The sequence below is a fragment of the Mastigoproctus giganteus genome, chromosome 9 (assembly GCF_048544385.1).
Source record: "Mastigoproctus giganteus isolate SK-2022 chromosome 9, ASM4854438v1, whole genome shotgun sequence".
Lineage (NCBI taxonomy): Eukaryota > Metazoa > Arthropoda > Arachnida > Uropygi > Thelyphonidae > Mastigoproctus > Mastigoproctus giganteus.
The window spans coordinates 158,671,100-158,685,593 of record NC_143583.1 but is presented as its reverse complement, the minus strand read 5'-3'; the positions used below and the strand labels follow the sequence as shown (position 1 = coordinate 158,685,593).

The window sequence follows — 14,494 nt, the reverse complement described above, 5'->3', positions numbered from 1 at the left end:
AAAGTCTTGTCTGACAAATTTGATTGGATATTATGATGTAGTTACAAAGGAACTGGATGCAAAAAATAATTTTGATATCATATACTTGGATTTCAGAAAGCTTTCGACAGTGTTGTGCATGGAAGACTACTGTACAAATTGGAGCAGAATGGTATTAAGGGTAAGTTGCTACAATGCATAAAACAGTGGTTGAGACAGAGGGTGGTAATCAATGGGCACTGCTCTTCGTGGACTAATGTTATTAGAGGAGTTCCACAGGGTTTGGTGTTGGGCCCACTGTTGTTTTCTATATATTTATCAATAATATTATTGATGAAGGTATATCAGGTTTAGTGTCGAAGTTTGCAGATGATACAAAGGTTGGCAGGGTTGTTAATGACAGTAATGGCAGTGTACTACTGCAACAGGATCTAGAAAATTTGGGCAGATGGGCTGAGAAGTGGCAACTGAAGTTTAACATTGATAAATGAAAAGTACTGCATATGGGTAGAAGTAACCCCAGAGGAACATGCCATCTGTGTGGTACTACACTTAGGGTGGTAGAAAATGAAAAAGACCTGGGAGTAATTGTGCAGTCAGATATGAAGTTTTCTAAGCAATGCAGACAGGCTGCAAGAGCAGGTCATGGGGTTTTGTCAATATTATACAGGAATTTTGCTAGCAGGGAAAAGGAGGTAATAATCCCAACAAAGGGATTATTAACAAAGGAATTATAAGGAAATGGTCAGGCCACACCTTGAGCACTGTGTACAGGTCTGGAGGCTTCATTTTAGGGAGGATGTAAATTTGCTTGAGCATGTACAGATTATTGTTATTTGGTTTTTTTTAGGAGCATTAGCAACTAAGGCCATATTGCTCCAGGGATATGTGGTGGTCATTCCCTGACCTTTCCGCATCCTCCGTATTTGGTGGTCACGGGCTCGAACCCCGATCTAATCAAGAAGTGTGTGCTATGCACTGCGGTTCCTGTCCACCTTTTTACGGAGGCGCTGCATGTACAGAGACGGGCAACAAGATCAGTGAGGGGAATGAGGGGATCCTCTTACCAAGGGAGGCTTAAGTTCTACAAATTGCAGCGGCTGAAGAGTAGGCACCTGCGAGGTGGTCTGATTGAGGTACATAAGGGTTTGAATGGGTTGTGCATGCTGAATTCTGATGGGTTTTTCCACTTACTCAGATTACAAACCTAAGGGGGCATAAATTTCAATTGAGGAAAGACAGTTGTAGAATAGATGTGTGGAAATTTGCCTTTAGCCAGCAGGTGGCTAATTGCTGGAACAAGCTTCCATCTGGCGTGGAAGTTGATAGCTGAAATAAATTCGAGGAACTGAACAAACATTTAGAGGAAATGGTTGTGTGAATTTTTTTGGCTGATGCTACATAAGTTCATATGCTTGCTTTCTTGCATCACATGCCTCTATTACTATTACGATTCTGAATTCCACCCTCGATCATTGTCTCCATGATTTCCCTACTACTGAAGTTTAGACTGAATGGGCGCTAATTTTGCAGTTTACTCTTTGACCACCCTTATGTATTGGAGATACATTGGCACTTTTCTAATCCAATGGAATCACTCCTGATTACAGTGATGTTCTCATAATTAACCTCAGTGGTTCAATGCACTCACTTGCCTCCTTCCTTTTGAGCCTTATTGGCCTACAGGCCAGTAAGACAAAAGTGTTTTCACTAAATAAACATACGAAATTTCAACATCATTAACCCATTAGCACTGGACGTACTCATATGGGAATGCTAATTCAAAATTTTATTATTTTGAAATTGTCGCAATTCCATGAAATATTTCTCTATATTGTTTATCTATAAATATCCAAAAATGATTCATATACTGCTTTCAGCGGCAGATGTATTCAGTACCGATCTTGTAACTGTTGTAAGAGGCGGAATTATTTTTCTAGTGACTCACGGAAGTTATCCTGAAATTTTTTTTTTTTTATACAGAGTGTTATTTAATTGTCTTTGTTTTACAATCAAATTTAGAGACACAATATATGCTGTAAGTACGAACAAAATTTAATTTATTACATTTCTTTTGTTTATATCTTACCATCCTCAAATGGGGACATTAGGAGTTACTGTAGATAAGTTTTATTTTTGTGTAGAGTGAATCATAAACTGGTTGATAATGGAACCGAAAAAGAAAATATTTTATGGCAAGAAGAAATACACCAGACATGAGGAGGCTATCGAAGACATTGCAAATCAAGAATCTAATGATAATGAGGTTTTTGAAATTTGCATATTACCTCCAAATTTGGACGAGTTGACAGATTGTGAAGAGTTTGATGAAGATGTTTTACAGGACCTTAATTCATTTCCAAAAGAAATTCCTGGTTCTAGGGAAATTTCATTTGAAAATACGAATGAAGATGTTTTACCCCTGGAAGAAGATGATGTCCACTTTTGTCCAGAAAACAAAAGTGGTATATCTTTTCCAGATCACAAAAGTGATCCAACGGTATACCTTGATTTTGAAAAAGCAAAATGGCTGAAGAGACATCTGGAATATGCACCTTTCAAAACAAATGAACATTGTTTTATAAGTGAGTTCAATGCTGTGAAAAATGACTTAAAAGATATGTCTGCCGATACATTAATGTGTATGTACATATATGTGCACTCTGGAAAGTTTAAAATAGTTATATACTGGATGTCATTTATGAAAATCAAATACTCATTCAGTATGTTAGCTAGTTTGGGGATACCAGGAATAATATGCAAGAAATAAACATTTTACAACAATTTTGACAACTTTGAAATATTTTTAACTGTGCATAGTTCAAATATATTTATATATAGTAGTGTACTGACAGTTCCTAAATTAACAAAATTCTCCACAACTTACAGATAAGCCAAAACAAAGACAAGCTTATGCATGCTATGTTGCTGGTGTGGCATGAAGATAAAGCGTATGATTTTCTATATCATGTAGGGAGTCAGCCATGACTTAATTACTTTTAGCCTGAGTATTAGTATACAAGCTAGTAAAGCATGGAATTATTCTAGTCCTCCACCCCATTAAAGCTTAAGAAATTATGAACCATGTTATCTACAAAAAAGATGATGCTGTGCCATCCAAAGTGGGCAGTCTGGTGTTAAACATATATGACAGGATTTATCCTGGAAGAGGTTTGTTTACCGAAGGAAAATATGCATCCCTTCAGTGCCATTAACACCACTAAAGATCTGCATTTTAGTATTGGTATTAGCAAATAAAGCAAGAAGACAAGCTAATCAGCAAAAAAATAAAATAAAATAAAAAATAACCAAACATAACACTTCCAATATAACCTGTTCATTCCCTCTAAAACAAAAACACACAAATGGAACGTTTGTTTTTTTCCAACAATCTACTACCCATAGGCAAATTTTCATATATCTATCCATCATGCAACCAACGTTCCTCAATTTAAATTTATGCCTGCTCATGTGTGTTTAGTCTGAGCCAGAGGAAGATCACACTGCACTTAGTAATAGAGGAATGTGATGGAAGAAACAAACGTATGAGCTTGTGCAGCATCAGCCAAAAATTCACACAACCACTTGCTCTAAAAGTTTGTCCAGTTCCTCCTTGAATTTATTTAAGCTATCAACTTCCACAACAACAGATGGAAGTTTGTTCCAGCGATTAACCACCCACTGGCTAAAGGCAAATTTCCACACATCTATTCTATAGCTGTCTTTCTTCAATTTGAATTTATGCCCCATTAGATTCATAGTCTGAGCAAGCGGAAGAATCCCATCAGAATTCAGCGTGCTCAACCCATTCAAGGCCTTATATACCTCAATCAGATCACCTCACAGGTGCCTGGTCTCCAGCTGCTGTTAAGTTAATTGCTGCAAATTAAGTCTCTTTGGTAAGAGGACCCCCTTCGTTTCCCTCACCAATCTTCTTGCCCTGCTCTGTACATGCTCAAGCAAATCTACATCCTTCCTAAAATGAGGCCTCCAGACCTGTACATAGTACTCAAGGCATGGCCTTGAGTATTATGTACAGGTACTGACCATTGCCTTACACAAAGGGATAATCACCTGCTAGCAAAATTCCTGTATATCACTGACAAAACCCCACGACTTGCTCTGGCAAGCTGTCTGCATTGCTTAGACAACCTTGTATCTAACTGCACAATTACTCTGAGGTCTTTTTCATTTTCTACCACCCAAAATGTAGTACTACACAGTTGGCACATTCCTCTGGGGTTACTTCTACCCTTATACAGTACTTTGCATTTGTCAATGTTAATCTTCAGTTGCCACTTTCAGCCCATCAGCCCAAATTTTCTAGATCCTGTTGCAGTAGTACACTACCATTATTGTCATTAACAGTTCTGCCAACCTTTGTATCATCTGCAAACTTCGACACTAAGCTTGATATACGTTAATGAATATCATTGATAAATATACAAAACAACAGTGGGCCCAACACCGAACCCTGTGGGACTCCACTAATAACATTAGTCCACGAAGAGCAGTGTCCATTGATTACCACTCTCTGTCTTCTCCCACTCAACCACCCTTTTATGCATTGTAGCAACTTACCCTTAATACCATTCTGCTCTAATTTATACAGTAGTATACCAATTTTTACAGTACAGAGCTCTCCTGAAATCCAAGTATATGATATCAAAAGTATTTTTTGCATCCAGTTCCTTTGTAACCACATCATAGTATCCAAACAAATTTGTCAAACAAAATTTTCCCTTAACAAACCCATGCTGTGTCTGAATTACTGCTGCAGTCTTGTCTAGATGATCATGCATTGCATCTTTAACCAGTGACTCCATTATTTTACCCAGAACAGAAGTTAAACTAACTGGTCTGTAATTACTCATGTCACCCTTCAATCTCCCTTTGTGAATTGGGGATACATTTGGAGATCTCCAGTCCATGGGGACTTCCCCTGAGTCCAAGGATGCTCTTATAATTATGGCTTACGGTTTGCTTAGTTCCTTTGCTACCTCCTTTAATATAACTGGATAGATCCCATCCATTCCAGGAGCCTTTATGTTTAACTTCAACAATTTCTCCTCCACTTTGCTCTCAGTTATTACAAAATCATTAAGCACCCTGTTACAGTTTGATATACTTCAGCATTTTCCTCCCTTAATAACTCCTCATGTGTGAATATAGATGCAAAATACTCATTCAGTATGTTAGCTATCTGAGCAGGATCATCAATAGTTGAACCATCGATATCAAGTGGTCCAATCTGATTCATCCCTTTGAATGTTTTTCTTAGCATCTTTTGCCAATGATTTCTCGTAATCTGCCTTTGCCTACCTAACCTCCTTTTTGTGACTTGATTACATACTAGTTTAAATCTGCCATAGGCTTCTGGGTTGCCTGATAATTTATATGGATGCCCTGCATTTTTGTTGTCTGCAACCATTCTCATTAGTTCATTTGATAACCATTTAGGCCTAAACCTTGAACATTATTTCTTAATCAGTATGAAAAGCCTAGTAGCTTCCACAATTAATTCCTTGAATGCTTCCCACTTAGAATTTGCTGTTGGTAACATCATCAGTTGGTCCCACTGTACACAATTTAAAAACTGTCTGAGACTACTATAGTCACCTGTACGGAAGCAAAACCCTTAACCCCTGATGGTAATTATATCTTTAAATAAATCTCACATCAGTACACTGTGATCACTGCCACCTAGTGGTTCCTTTATCTTCAAATTCTTAATACAAGAATAATTACTGCTGATAACCAGATCAAAAGTATTATCCTCTCTGGTTGTCTCTTGAACATGCTGCTGCAGAAAACAATCATCCAATAAATCCACAAAGTCTTGTTAGTGTGCGAGTGAGCAACCGACAATTTCCAGTCAATATCTGGGAAGTTAAAATCCCCCTTTATAAGACATTCTTATTTACTAGCCCATTCTATTTCTCTGTGCGATTGTTCGTTGTACTCATTAGAGTCAATAGGCCTATAACACACTCCTACTCTTATTTTTGCTTTCCCAGTACTTACGTCATACAAAATGACTCAACATTACACTGTCCATCTATGTCAACTGGATACACTTCCTTAGATTTTATGTTTTTCTTAATTAACTGCATACCGCTCCTCCCTTCCTATTCTGTCTATCCTTTCTGTACACATTGCACTCCCCAAATTTCAATTCTGAATTCCTAATATCTGTATGACACCCTGTCTCTGATATCTGAACAATATCCGCCTTTGATGCCTTGACCAGCACTTCAAATTCATCAAATTTATTTACTATACTTCTAGCATTGGTATACATGCACCTATTCTTATTCTTAATTACCCTAACACAGCCCATGTATTTATTTGTTTCATAATGACTGCCACCAGTCCCTGAAACTTCCAGCATCCCTCGCTGTAGGCCGCTGCTCATTCTAACAGAAGTAGTGCAAGAATCACTTTCACCTCTGCCTGCAGCCAATTTTAACCTTTTAATCTGTGAATCACCCAAGCTAGCAGTTTCCAACCCACCTAACACTGCCTCAATAGCATCAAGAAATATTCTTGCACTCTTTCTATTTAAGTGTATCTGATCCCTGAGGAAACAGTCTCTCCTGTTAACAATCACAGACCACACTAAAAAAAAATTTAATCCCCATGAGCCTTGCACAATCCCTCCAGGGCTGAACTGATTGTCAAGGCTCTCATTATATACTCCCTCCTATCTAGTGGTATATTTGGGCCGGAACGCACCAGAACAATGTTCCGGTACTTTTTCTAAATATCATAATAGACAATCATTAAATTTACACACCTAATATTATGAAACAATTTCATGATCAAAGGGGAGGGAGGAAGAAATATTTATTTTACCCAATTGCTACTAAAAATATATAGTAATCTTTAAAATTAAAGATTTCTTTAAAAATTTAATTAAAAAAGAAAAATATAAATTTTGCAATGAAACTTGAACATTTCTTACTAAAGTACAACATGTTAGATAAAGAGATCCAACAAATGAGATATACTGTGATGCGTGCAAATGCTGCATTTTGATTTGCCATGAGCTGAATGCTAGAACTGGTTGTTCTATGAACAGCGAGTTTGAAGTCTGATTCAGTTATTGTACAGTCGATGTGCTATTATCATATAGTCTTCTGGAGAATGAGCATTCCAGTACTATTTTGTTAAGCAATACACCTCTGCTGCTCCTATCATGTCTGGCAGAATTGCAGAAACTTTCAAATTTAACCCTAACTCACGATTTTTTTTCAACATTGACCTGTACTTGTTAACTAAATCTGAGATCTCCTACTCTTAATGTCATTGGTGCCAACATGTACAATAATATCACCTTTTGTGCCCTTAAAAGATGATATCTGCTCTGCAACATCATCAATCTTTGCCCCTGGCAGACATACCTTGGTCCTGTTCCACCTATCCTTTTTACAAAGCATGTTCCCCGTTCTAAATCAGAATCAGATCTCCTTGCAACATCTGTTGATTACCTAGTCTCCTATCCCCCCCACCCCCGACTAGTCTTCTTGCTCTTCTCTGCACCAGTTCCAACAGATCTACTTCCTTTCTAAAATGGACCTTTCAGGCCAGTATTCAAGATGTACTTGCCTTATACTATGAGATAATCACTTCCCTATCCCTGCTGACAAAATTCTTATATAACATTGATAACCCCCCCCCCCGAGCAGTGCAAACAGCATTCCCTGGCAGCCTGTTTGCACTGCTATCCATATGCAGTATACCTTGCATTCGTCATTGTTAAACCTCAAGCCACTTCTCAGCCCATCTGCCTAAGTTTTCTATATCTTGTTGAAGTAGTATACCCTAATTACTGTCATTAACCACCCTGCCAACCTTTGTATCTTCTGCAAACTTCGATATTAAGCCTGAATATATGCCTTTATCAATAAATACAGAAAATAACAATGGGGGGTCTAGCATACTGAAACTTGTGGACTCAACTAATAACATTAATCAAAGAAGAATAGCGCCCATCGTTAACTACTCTGTCTTCTCCCACTCAATCATTCCTTTATCCAAAGCAATAACTTGCCCGTAATGCCATACGGCTCCAATTTTTATAGTAATCTTTGATGTGCAACAATATCTAAAGCTTTTCAAAAATCTAAATGTCCAAATTATTTTTTTCATCCAGTTCCCTTGTTACTACATCATTGTATCCAAACAGATTGGACAGACAAGATCAACCCTTTAACAAATCCATGCTGTGACTGCAGTATGAATGCATTCCTGTCTAGATGGTCCTGCATTAGTTCTTTAATAAATGGTTCTATTGTTTTCCCCGAATCAGAATCAAGCTAGCAGGTCTGCAATTACTCCTACCTTTTTATCCCCCTTTATGAATTTGATTTTTTTTTTTTTTTTGATTTGGTAGTTGTTGGCGCATCGGCTTCTGTGGCCATATTGCACCTCCCAAGGTTTTTGCAGTACTCTGATCCAAGCCCGAGGCGGGAATCGAACCTGCGACCTTTGGGTTGCCGGGTAGGTACTTTACCCACTCGGCTAGCCCGGTCGGCCCCTTTATGAATTGAGGAGGCATTCACAGATCTCCAGTCCATAGGGACCTACCCTGAATCCAAGAATGCTCTCATAATTTGGCTAAAGGTTTGCTTACCTTTTTTTCTACCTCATGTAATATAATTGGATAGATCTACACAGGTCCTTTTTAACATTTGGCTTAAGCCTTTCTCTTCCACTTTCCTCTCAGTTATTAGCATTAGCATATGATGCAAGAAAGCAAGCTTATAATAGCAAAAAAAAAAAAAAAAAACACACACACACACACCCCGCCTTCTCATTTCACCCATCCACTCGCTCTAGATGTTTGTCTAGCCTTGAATCTATTTAAGCTATCAACTTCTACAATGACAGACAGAAGTCTGTTCCAGCAATCAACCACCCGCTGGCTAAAGGAAAACTTCCATACATCTGTCCTACAATTGTTTTTCCTCAATTTGAATTTATGCCCTCTTAGGTGATTATTCTGAGCAAGAGGAAGAATCCTATCAGAATTGAGTATGCTCAAATCATTCAAGGCTTTATACACCTCAATCTATCATTGACAAGACACCATGAGCTACTATTGCAGACCATCTGCACTGCTCAGAAAACTTCATATCTTCCTGCACAATTACCCCCAGGTCCTTTTCACTCTCTACCACTGTCAGTGTAGTAACACACAGTTGATACTTTACTCTGGGGTTACTGCTTCCCATATGCAGTACTTTCCATTTGTCAATGTTAAACTTTTCAGTTGCCATCTCTTAGCTCATCTGTTAAACTTTTCTAGATCCTGTTGCAGCAGCAGCATACCATCATTAGTGTCATTAAAAACCCTGGCGACCTTCATACTGTCTGCAAACTTGGACATTAAGCCTGATATACCATCATCAATATCATTAATTAATACAGAATACAGCAATGGACCCAACACTGAACCCTGGGGGACTCGACTAATAACATTAGTCCACGAAGAGTAGTGTCCATTGATTACCACTCTCTATCTTCTCCCACTCAACCATCCCTCACCTCCAATGCCACACTGCTCCAATTTGTGCAGCAATCTTCCATTTGCAACAGTATCAAAAGCCTTTCTAAGATCCAAATATATGATATTAAAATTATTCTTTGCATCCAGTTATCACAAAATCATTTCGGCTCTTTGTTAGAATTTGATAAATTTCTCATCTCCCTCCCTAATAAATTCCTCATATATGAATGTAGAGGTAAAATATCTATTCAGTTTATAAGCAACCGAAGCAGAATTGACAACTAAACTATTCATATATTGTGTGCCAATGTTATTCAACCCCTTCTTTCTAGTGTTTGCACACAAGTAAAAAATCTTGGCTATGTACCTTTCTATAAATGCAAATTCACTATACTTGGATTTGAGTCATGAGAATAATGATGAATTTCTTAAAAAAATAATCTTTTTTTTTTTTTTTTTGGGCCACTCAGTCAATAATGTCAGAGAAAAATCCAAAAAGCAATACGTGAGTGACTCAACAAGAAAGCAAATATATTTTTCTCTGACTGTATCTGGACATTAGTTTCAAAAATGGAGGAACAGTGTTGCAACAAGAGAGATCTACGTCACCATACATTTAAATAAAGAATTGTTCTTTATTCAAATTGTCAAAAGTTAATTGTTAATTAACTTTTCTGGTTAAATATGAACCACCTTTGCCTTACTGTGCACATATTCTGAACCAAAGAAATAAAAATATTTCTTTCAGCAGGATCAATCTATAGAATACTAAATAGCATTAGCATAGGCATTTGATGCAAGAAAGCAAGCTTATGCAGCATCAGCCAAAAAACAAAATAAAGAATAAAGAACAAAATAAACTTATTTAAGCTATCAACTTCCATGACAAGGAATGGAAGTTTATTCCACCAACCAACCACCCGCTGGCTAAAGGCAAATTTCCTTAAGTCTATCCTACATCTGTCTTTTTTCAACTTGAATTTATGCCCTCTCAGGTGATTATTCTGAGCAAGAGGAAGAATCCCATCAGCACTGAGCACGGTCAAACCATTCAAGGCTTTATACACCTCTATCAGATCAACTCGCCGGTGCCTAGTCTCCAGACACTGTAATTTGCAAAACTTAAGCCTTTCTTCGTAAGAGCACCCCTTTGTTCCATTCACAAATCTTGTTGCCCTTCTCTGTACTCGTTCCAGCATCTCTACATCCTTCTTGAAATGAGGCCTCCAGACTTGTAAACAGTACTCTAGGTGTGGTCTGACCATTGCCTTATACAATGGAATAATCACCTCCTTATCCCTGCTAGAAAAATTCCTATATATCATCGACAATACACCATGAGCTACTCTTGCAGCCCGTCTGCACTGTTCAGAAAACTTCATATCTGCCTGCACAAGCTCTCCCAGGTCCCGTTCATTCTCTACCACTGTCAGTGTAGTACCACAGAGTTGATACGTTGCTCTGGGGTTGCTGTTTCCCATATGTAGAATTTACATTTGTCAATGTTAAACTTCATTTGCCACCTCTCAGCTCATCTGCTGAACCTTTCCAGGTCCTGTTGCAGTAGCATAGTGTCAGTAGTGTCCTTGACAACCCTGCCAAGCTTCGTATCGTCTGCAAACTTGGACATTAAGCTTGATATACCATCATCAATATCATTTATAAATACAGAAAACAATAATGGACCCAATACTGAACCCTGAGGGACGACACTAATAATATTAGTCCACGATGAGCAGTGTCCATTGATTACCACTCTCTGTCTTCTCCCCCTCAACCACCCATTTATCCATAGCAGCAATTTGCCTCCAATGGCACACTGTTCCAATCTGTGCAGCAGTCTTCCATGTGCAACAGTATCAAAAGCCTTTCTAAGATCCAAGTATATAATATCAAAGTTATTCCCTGCATCCAGTTCTTTGTGACTGCATCATAGTATCCAATCAAATTGGTCAGGCAAGACTTCCCCTTAACAAAACCATGCTGTGTCTGAGCTATAACTGAAGTCTTGTCTAGATGATCCTGCAGTGCTTCTTTAACCAGTGCCTCCATTAATTTTCCGGGAACAGAAGTTAAACTAACAGGTCTATAATTACTTGTGTCGCCCTTTGTCCTCCTTTGTGAATTGGGGTCACATTTGCACATCTCCAGTCCATGGCTACTTCCCCTGAGTCCAAGGAAGCTCTCATAATTATGGCTAAGGGTTTGCTTACTTCCTTTGCTGCCTCCTTTAATATAACTGGATAGATATAATCCACCCCAGGTGCCTTTCTTGTATTTATCTTCAACAATTTCTCCTCCACTTTACTCTCAGTTATTACAAGATTATCTAGCTTACTGCCAGAGTTGAATACACCTCTGGCATTGCCCTTGCTGAATAACTCCTCATGTGTGAATGTCGATGCAAAATATTCATTTAGTTTGTTAGCTACCTGAGCAGGATCATCAACAGTTGACCCATCGATATCAAATGGACCAATCTGATTCATCCCCTTCCTTCTAGAGTTTACATAAGTAAAGAACTCTTTGCTGTTTTTCTTTGCGTCCCTTGCCAAAGATTTCTCATAATCTGCCTTCGCCTGCCTAACCTCCTTTGTAACTTGGTTACAGATCAACTTGTATCTATCATAGGCTTCTGTGTCACGTGTTAATTTGTATATATCCCATGCATTTTTATTCTCTGCCATATGTCTCATTAGTTCATCTGACATCCACTTAGGCCTAAACCTTGAAAAATATTTCTTAGTTGGTATGTAAAGCCTAGTAGCGTCCAAGATAAGTTCTTTGAATGCTTCCCATTTTGAATTTGCTGTTGGTAACATCATCAGTTGGTCCCACTGTATAGAATTTAAATATTGTCTCAATGCATCGTAGTCACCTTTATGAAAGCAATAACCCTTCCCTTTACCCCTAATGGTAGTTACCTCTTTGAGTAAATCCCACTTCAGCACACTGTGATCACTGCCACCTAGTGGTTCATTTACCTCCAGATTCTTAATGCATGAAGAATCACTACTGATAATCAAATCAAGAGTATTACTCCCTCTAGTTGCCTCCAGAACATGCTGATGCAGAAAACAATCATCCAATAAATCCACAAAAGCCTTGCTAGTGTGTGAGTGACCAGCCCCCAAATTCCAGTCAATATCTGGGAAATTAAAATCCCCCATTATAAGACTCTCTGATTTACTGGCCCACTCTATTTCCCTGTACAGTTTCGTATTAAACTCATAAGACACACTCCTACTCTCAATATAATAAGACACACTCCTACTCTCAATTTTGATCTCCCAATGCTTATGTCACACCAAACTGACTCGACACTGCATTGTTCAGTGATGTCGACTGGCTTCACTTCCTTGCATTTTATGTGTTTCTTAACTAATAACATAACCCCTCCTCCCTTCCTATCCTTTCTGTAGACGTTGTCCCCAAATTCCAGTTCTGCATTACTTATTTCTGTGTGACACCATGTCTCTGATATCCCAACAATATCTGCCTTTGATGCTTTGAGCAATACCTCAAATTCATCAAATTTATTTACCAAACTCCTACCATTGGTGTACATGCAAGTATACATGCACCTGTTCTTTTTCTTATCTACTCTAACACAACCCATGTGTTTACTTGTACCCCAATGATTCCCAGCAGTCTCTGAAATATCCTGCATCTTATTTTCCAAGCTGCTGCTCATTCCAATAGAAGCAGTGCAAGAATCACTTTCACCTCTGCCAGTGGCTACTGTTAATCTATTAGTCCTTGTGTCCCTCCAATCTAGATTTTTCGACCCACCTAACACTGCCTCGATAGCATCAGCAAACATTCTTGCACCCTTTCTATTTAAGTGTATCCCATCCCTATAGAAGCAGTCTCTCCTGTTAACAAGTACAGACCAGGCTGAATAAAATTTTACCCCTTGAGCCTTGCACAATCATTCCAGGGCCGAATTGATCCACAGGGCTCTCATCATATACTCCCTCCTATCATGTCTGGGCAAAATTGCAGACACTTTCAAATTCAACCCTAATTCACGGCTATATTTTCAAAAGTGACCTGTACTTGTTAAGAAATTTTGCCGGTCTCCTACTCTTAATATCATTAGTGCCAACGTGTACAACTATAGCACTGAAATTAATGCATGGAAATATTTTTACTGTATCAACTAACTTTCTTTTCCTTCCTTTAACCAAATCACTATATATATATATATATATATATATATATATATATATTATTCTTTTGTATTATCATTCTATTGTGGTTTAACTCGTCTTTGTTCTTCATTAATGTCATTGTTTTTCGCCATGATGGCTAATTAAACATTGTCCGTGCCGGTGTTTTTTACCTAAAGATATTATAGTTAATTAGGTAAAAAACACCGGCATGGACAATGTTTAATTAGCCATCATGGCGAAAAACAATGACATTAATGAAAAACAAAGATGAGTTAAACCACAATAGAATGATAATACAAAAGAATAATAATAAGTACTCTGTTCGTATCCATGCATTGCTAAAACAGCTACTGGGACAACAGAAAAAGCTAGAATGAAATTAAATAAAACTACTATAATAGAATATTAAAAATAAAATGCAAATTGAACCATCATAATACAAAAGAATAATTATATATATATATATATATATATTTTATTTATTTTTTTTTTTTCTTTTTATCATACCTAATATTCCTGCATCTCCAGTTTTGCCTTTTGGTCCTGCAATACCAGGAGGTCCTGGAAATCCTTGTGGACCTGGGCCTCCTTTTACTCCAGGAAGACTACCAAAGACAATCCCAGGCTCACCTTTCTTACCTTTCTGGCCATGAACTCCAGGAATACCTGGTCTTCCAGGTTCTCCCTGAGGACCTATAATATTAGATACCATTCAGTACTATCTTAAAATAACTTCACTATAAAATTTATTGACATATGCCTAAGGTTATTAAGCAACAGTAACTGAAAAAGCATATAAATAACAACGGTTATATCTAAATTAAGGAAT

At 37.9% G+C, this 14,494-nt stretch overlaps 1 protein-coding gene across 1 annotated transcript in view; it reads right to left on the bottom strand.

Annotated features, from left to right (window-relative positions):
* Nucleotides 1–14,494, bottom strand: part of LOC150080841 (uncharacterized) — an 852,072-nt gene that overhangs the window by 171,679 nt on the left and 665,899 nt on the right. Inside the window, exon 29 of the mRNA XM_090381010.1 lies at nucleotides 14,173–14,358. Coding sequence (XP_090237136.1) covers nucleotides 14,173–14,358 — 186 coding nt within the window. The remainder of the gene's footprint in view (nucleotides 1–14,172; nucleotides 14,359–14,494) is intronic.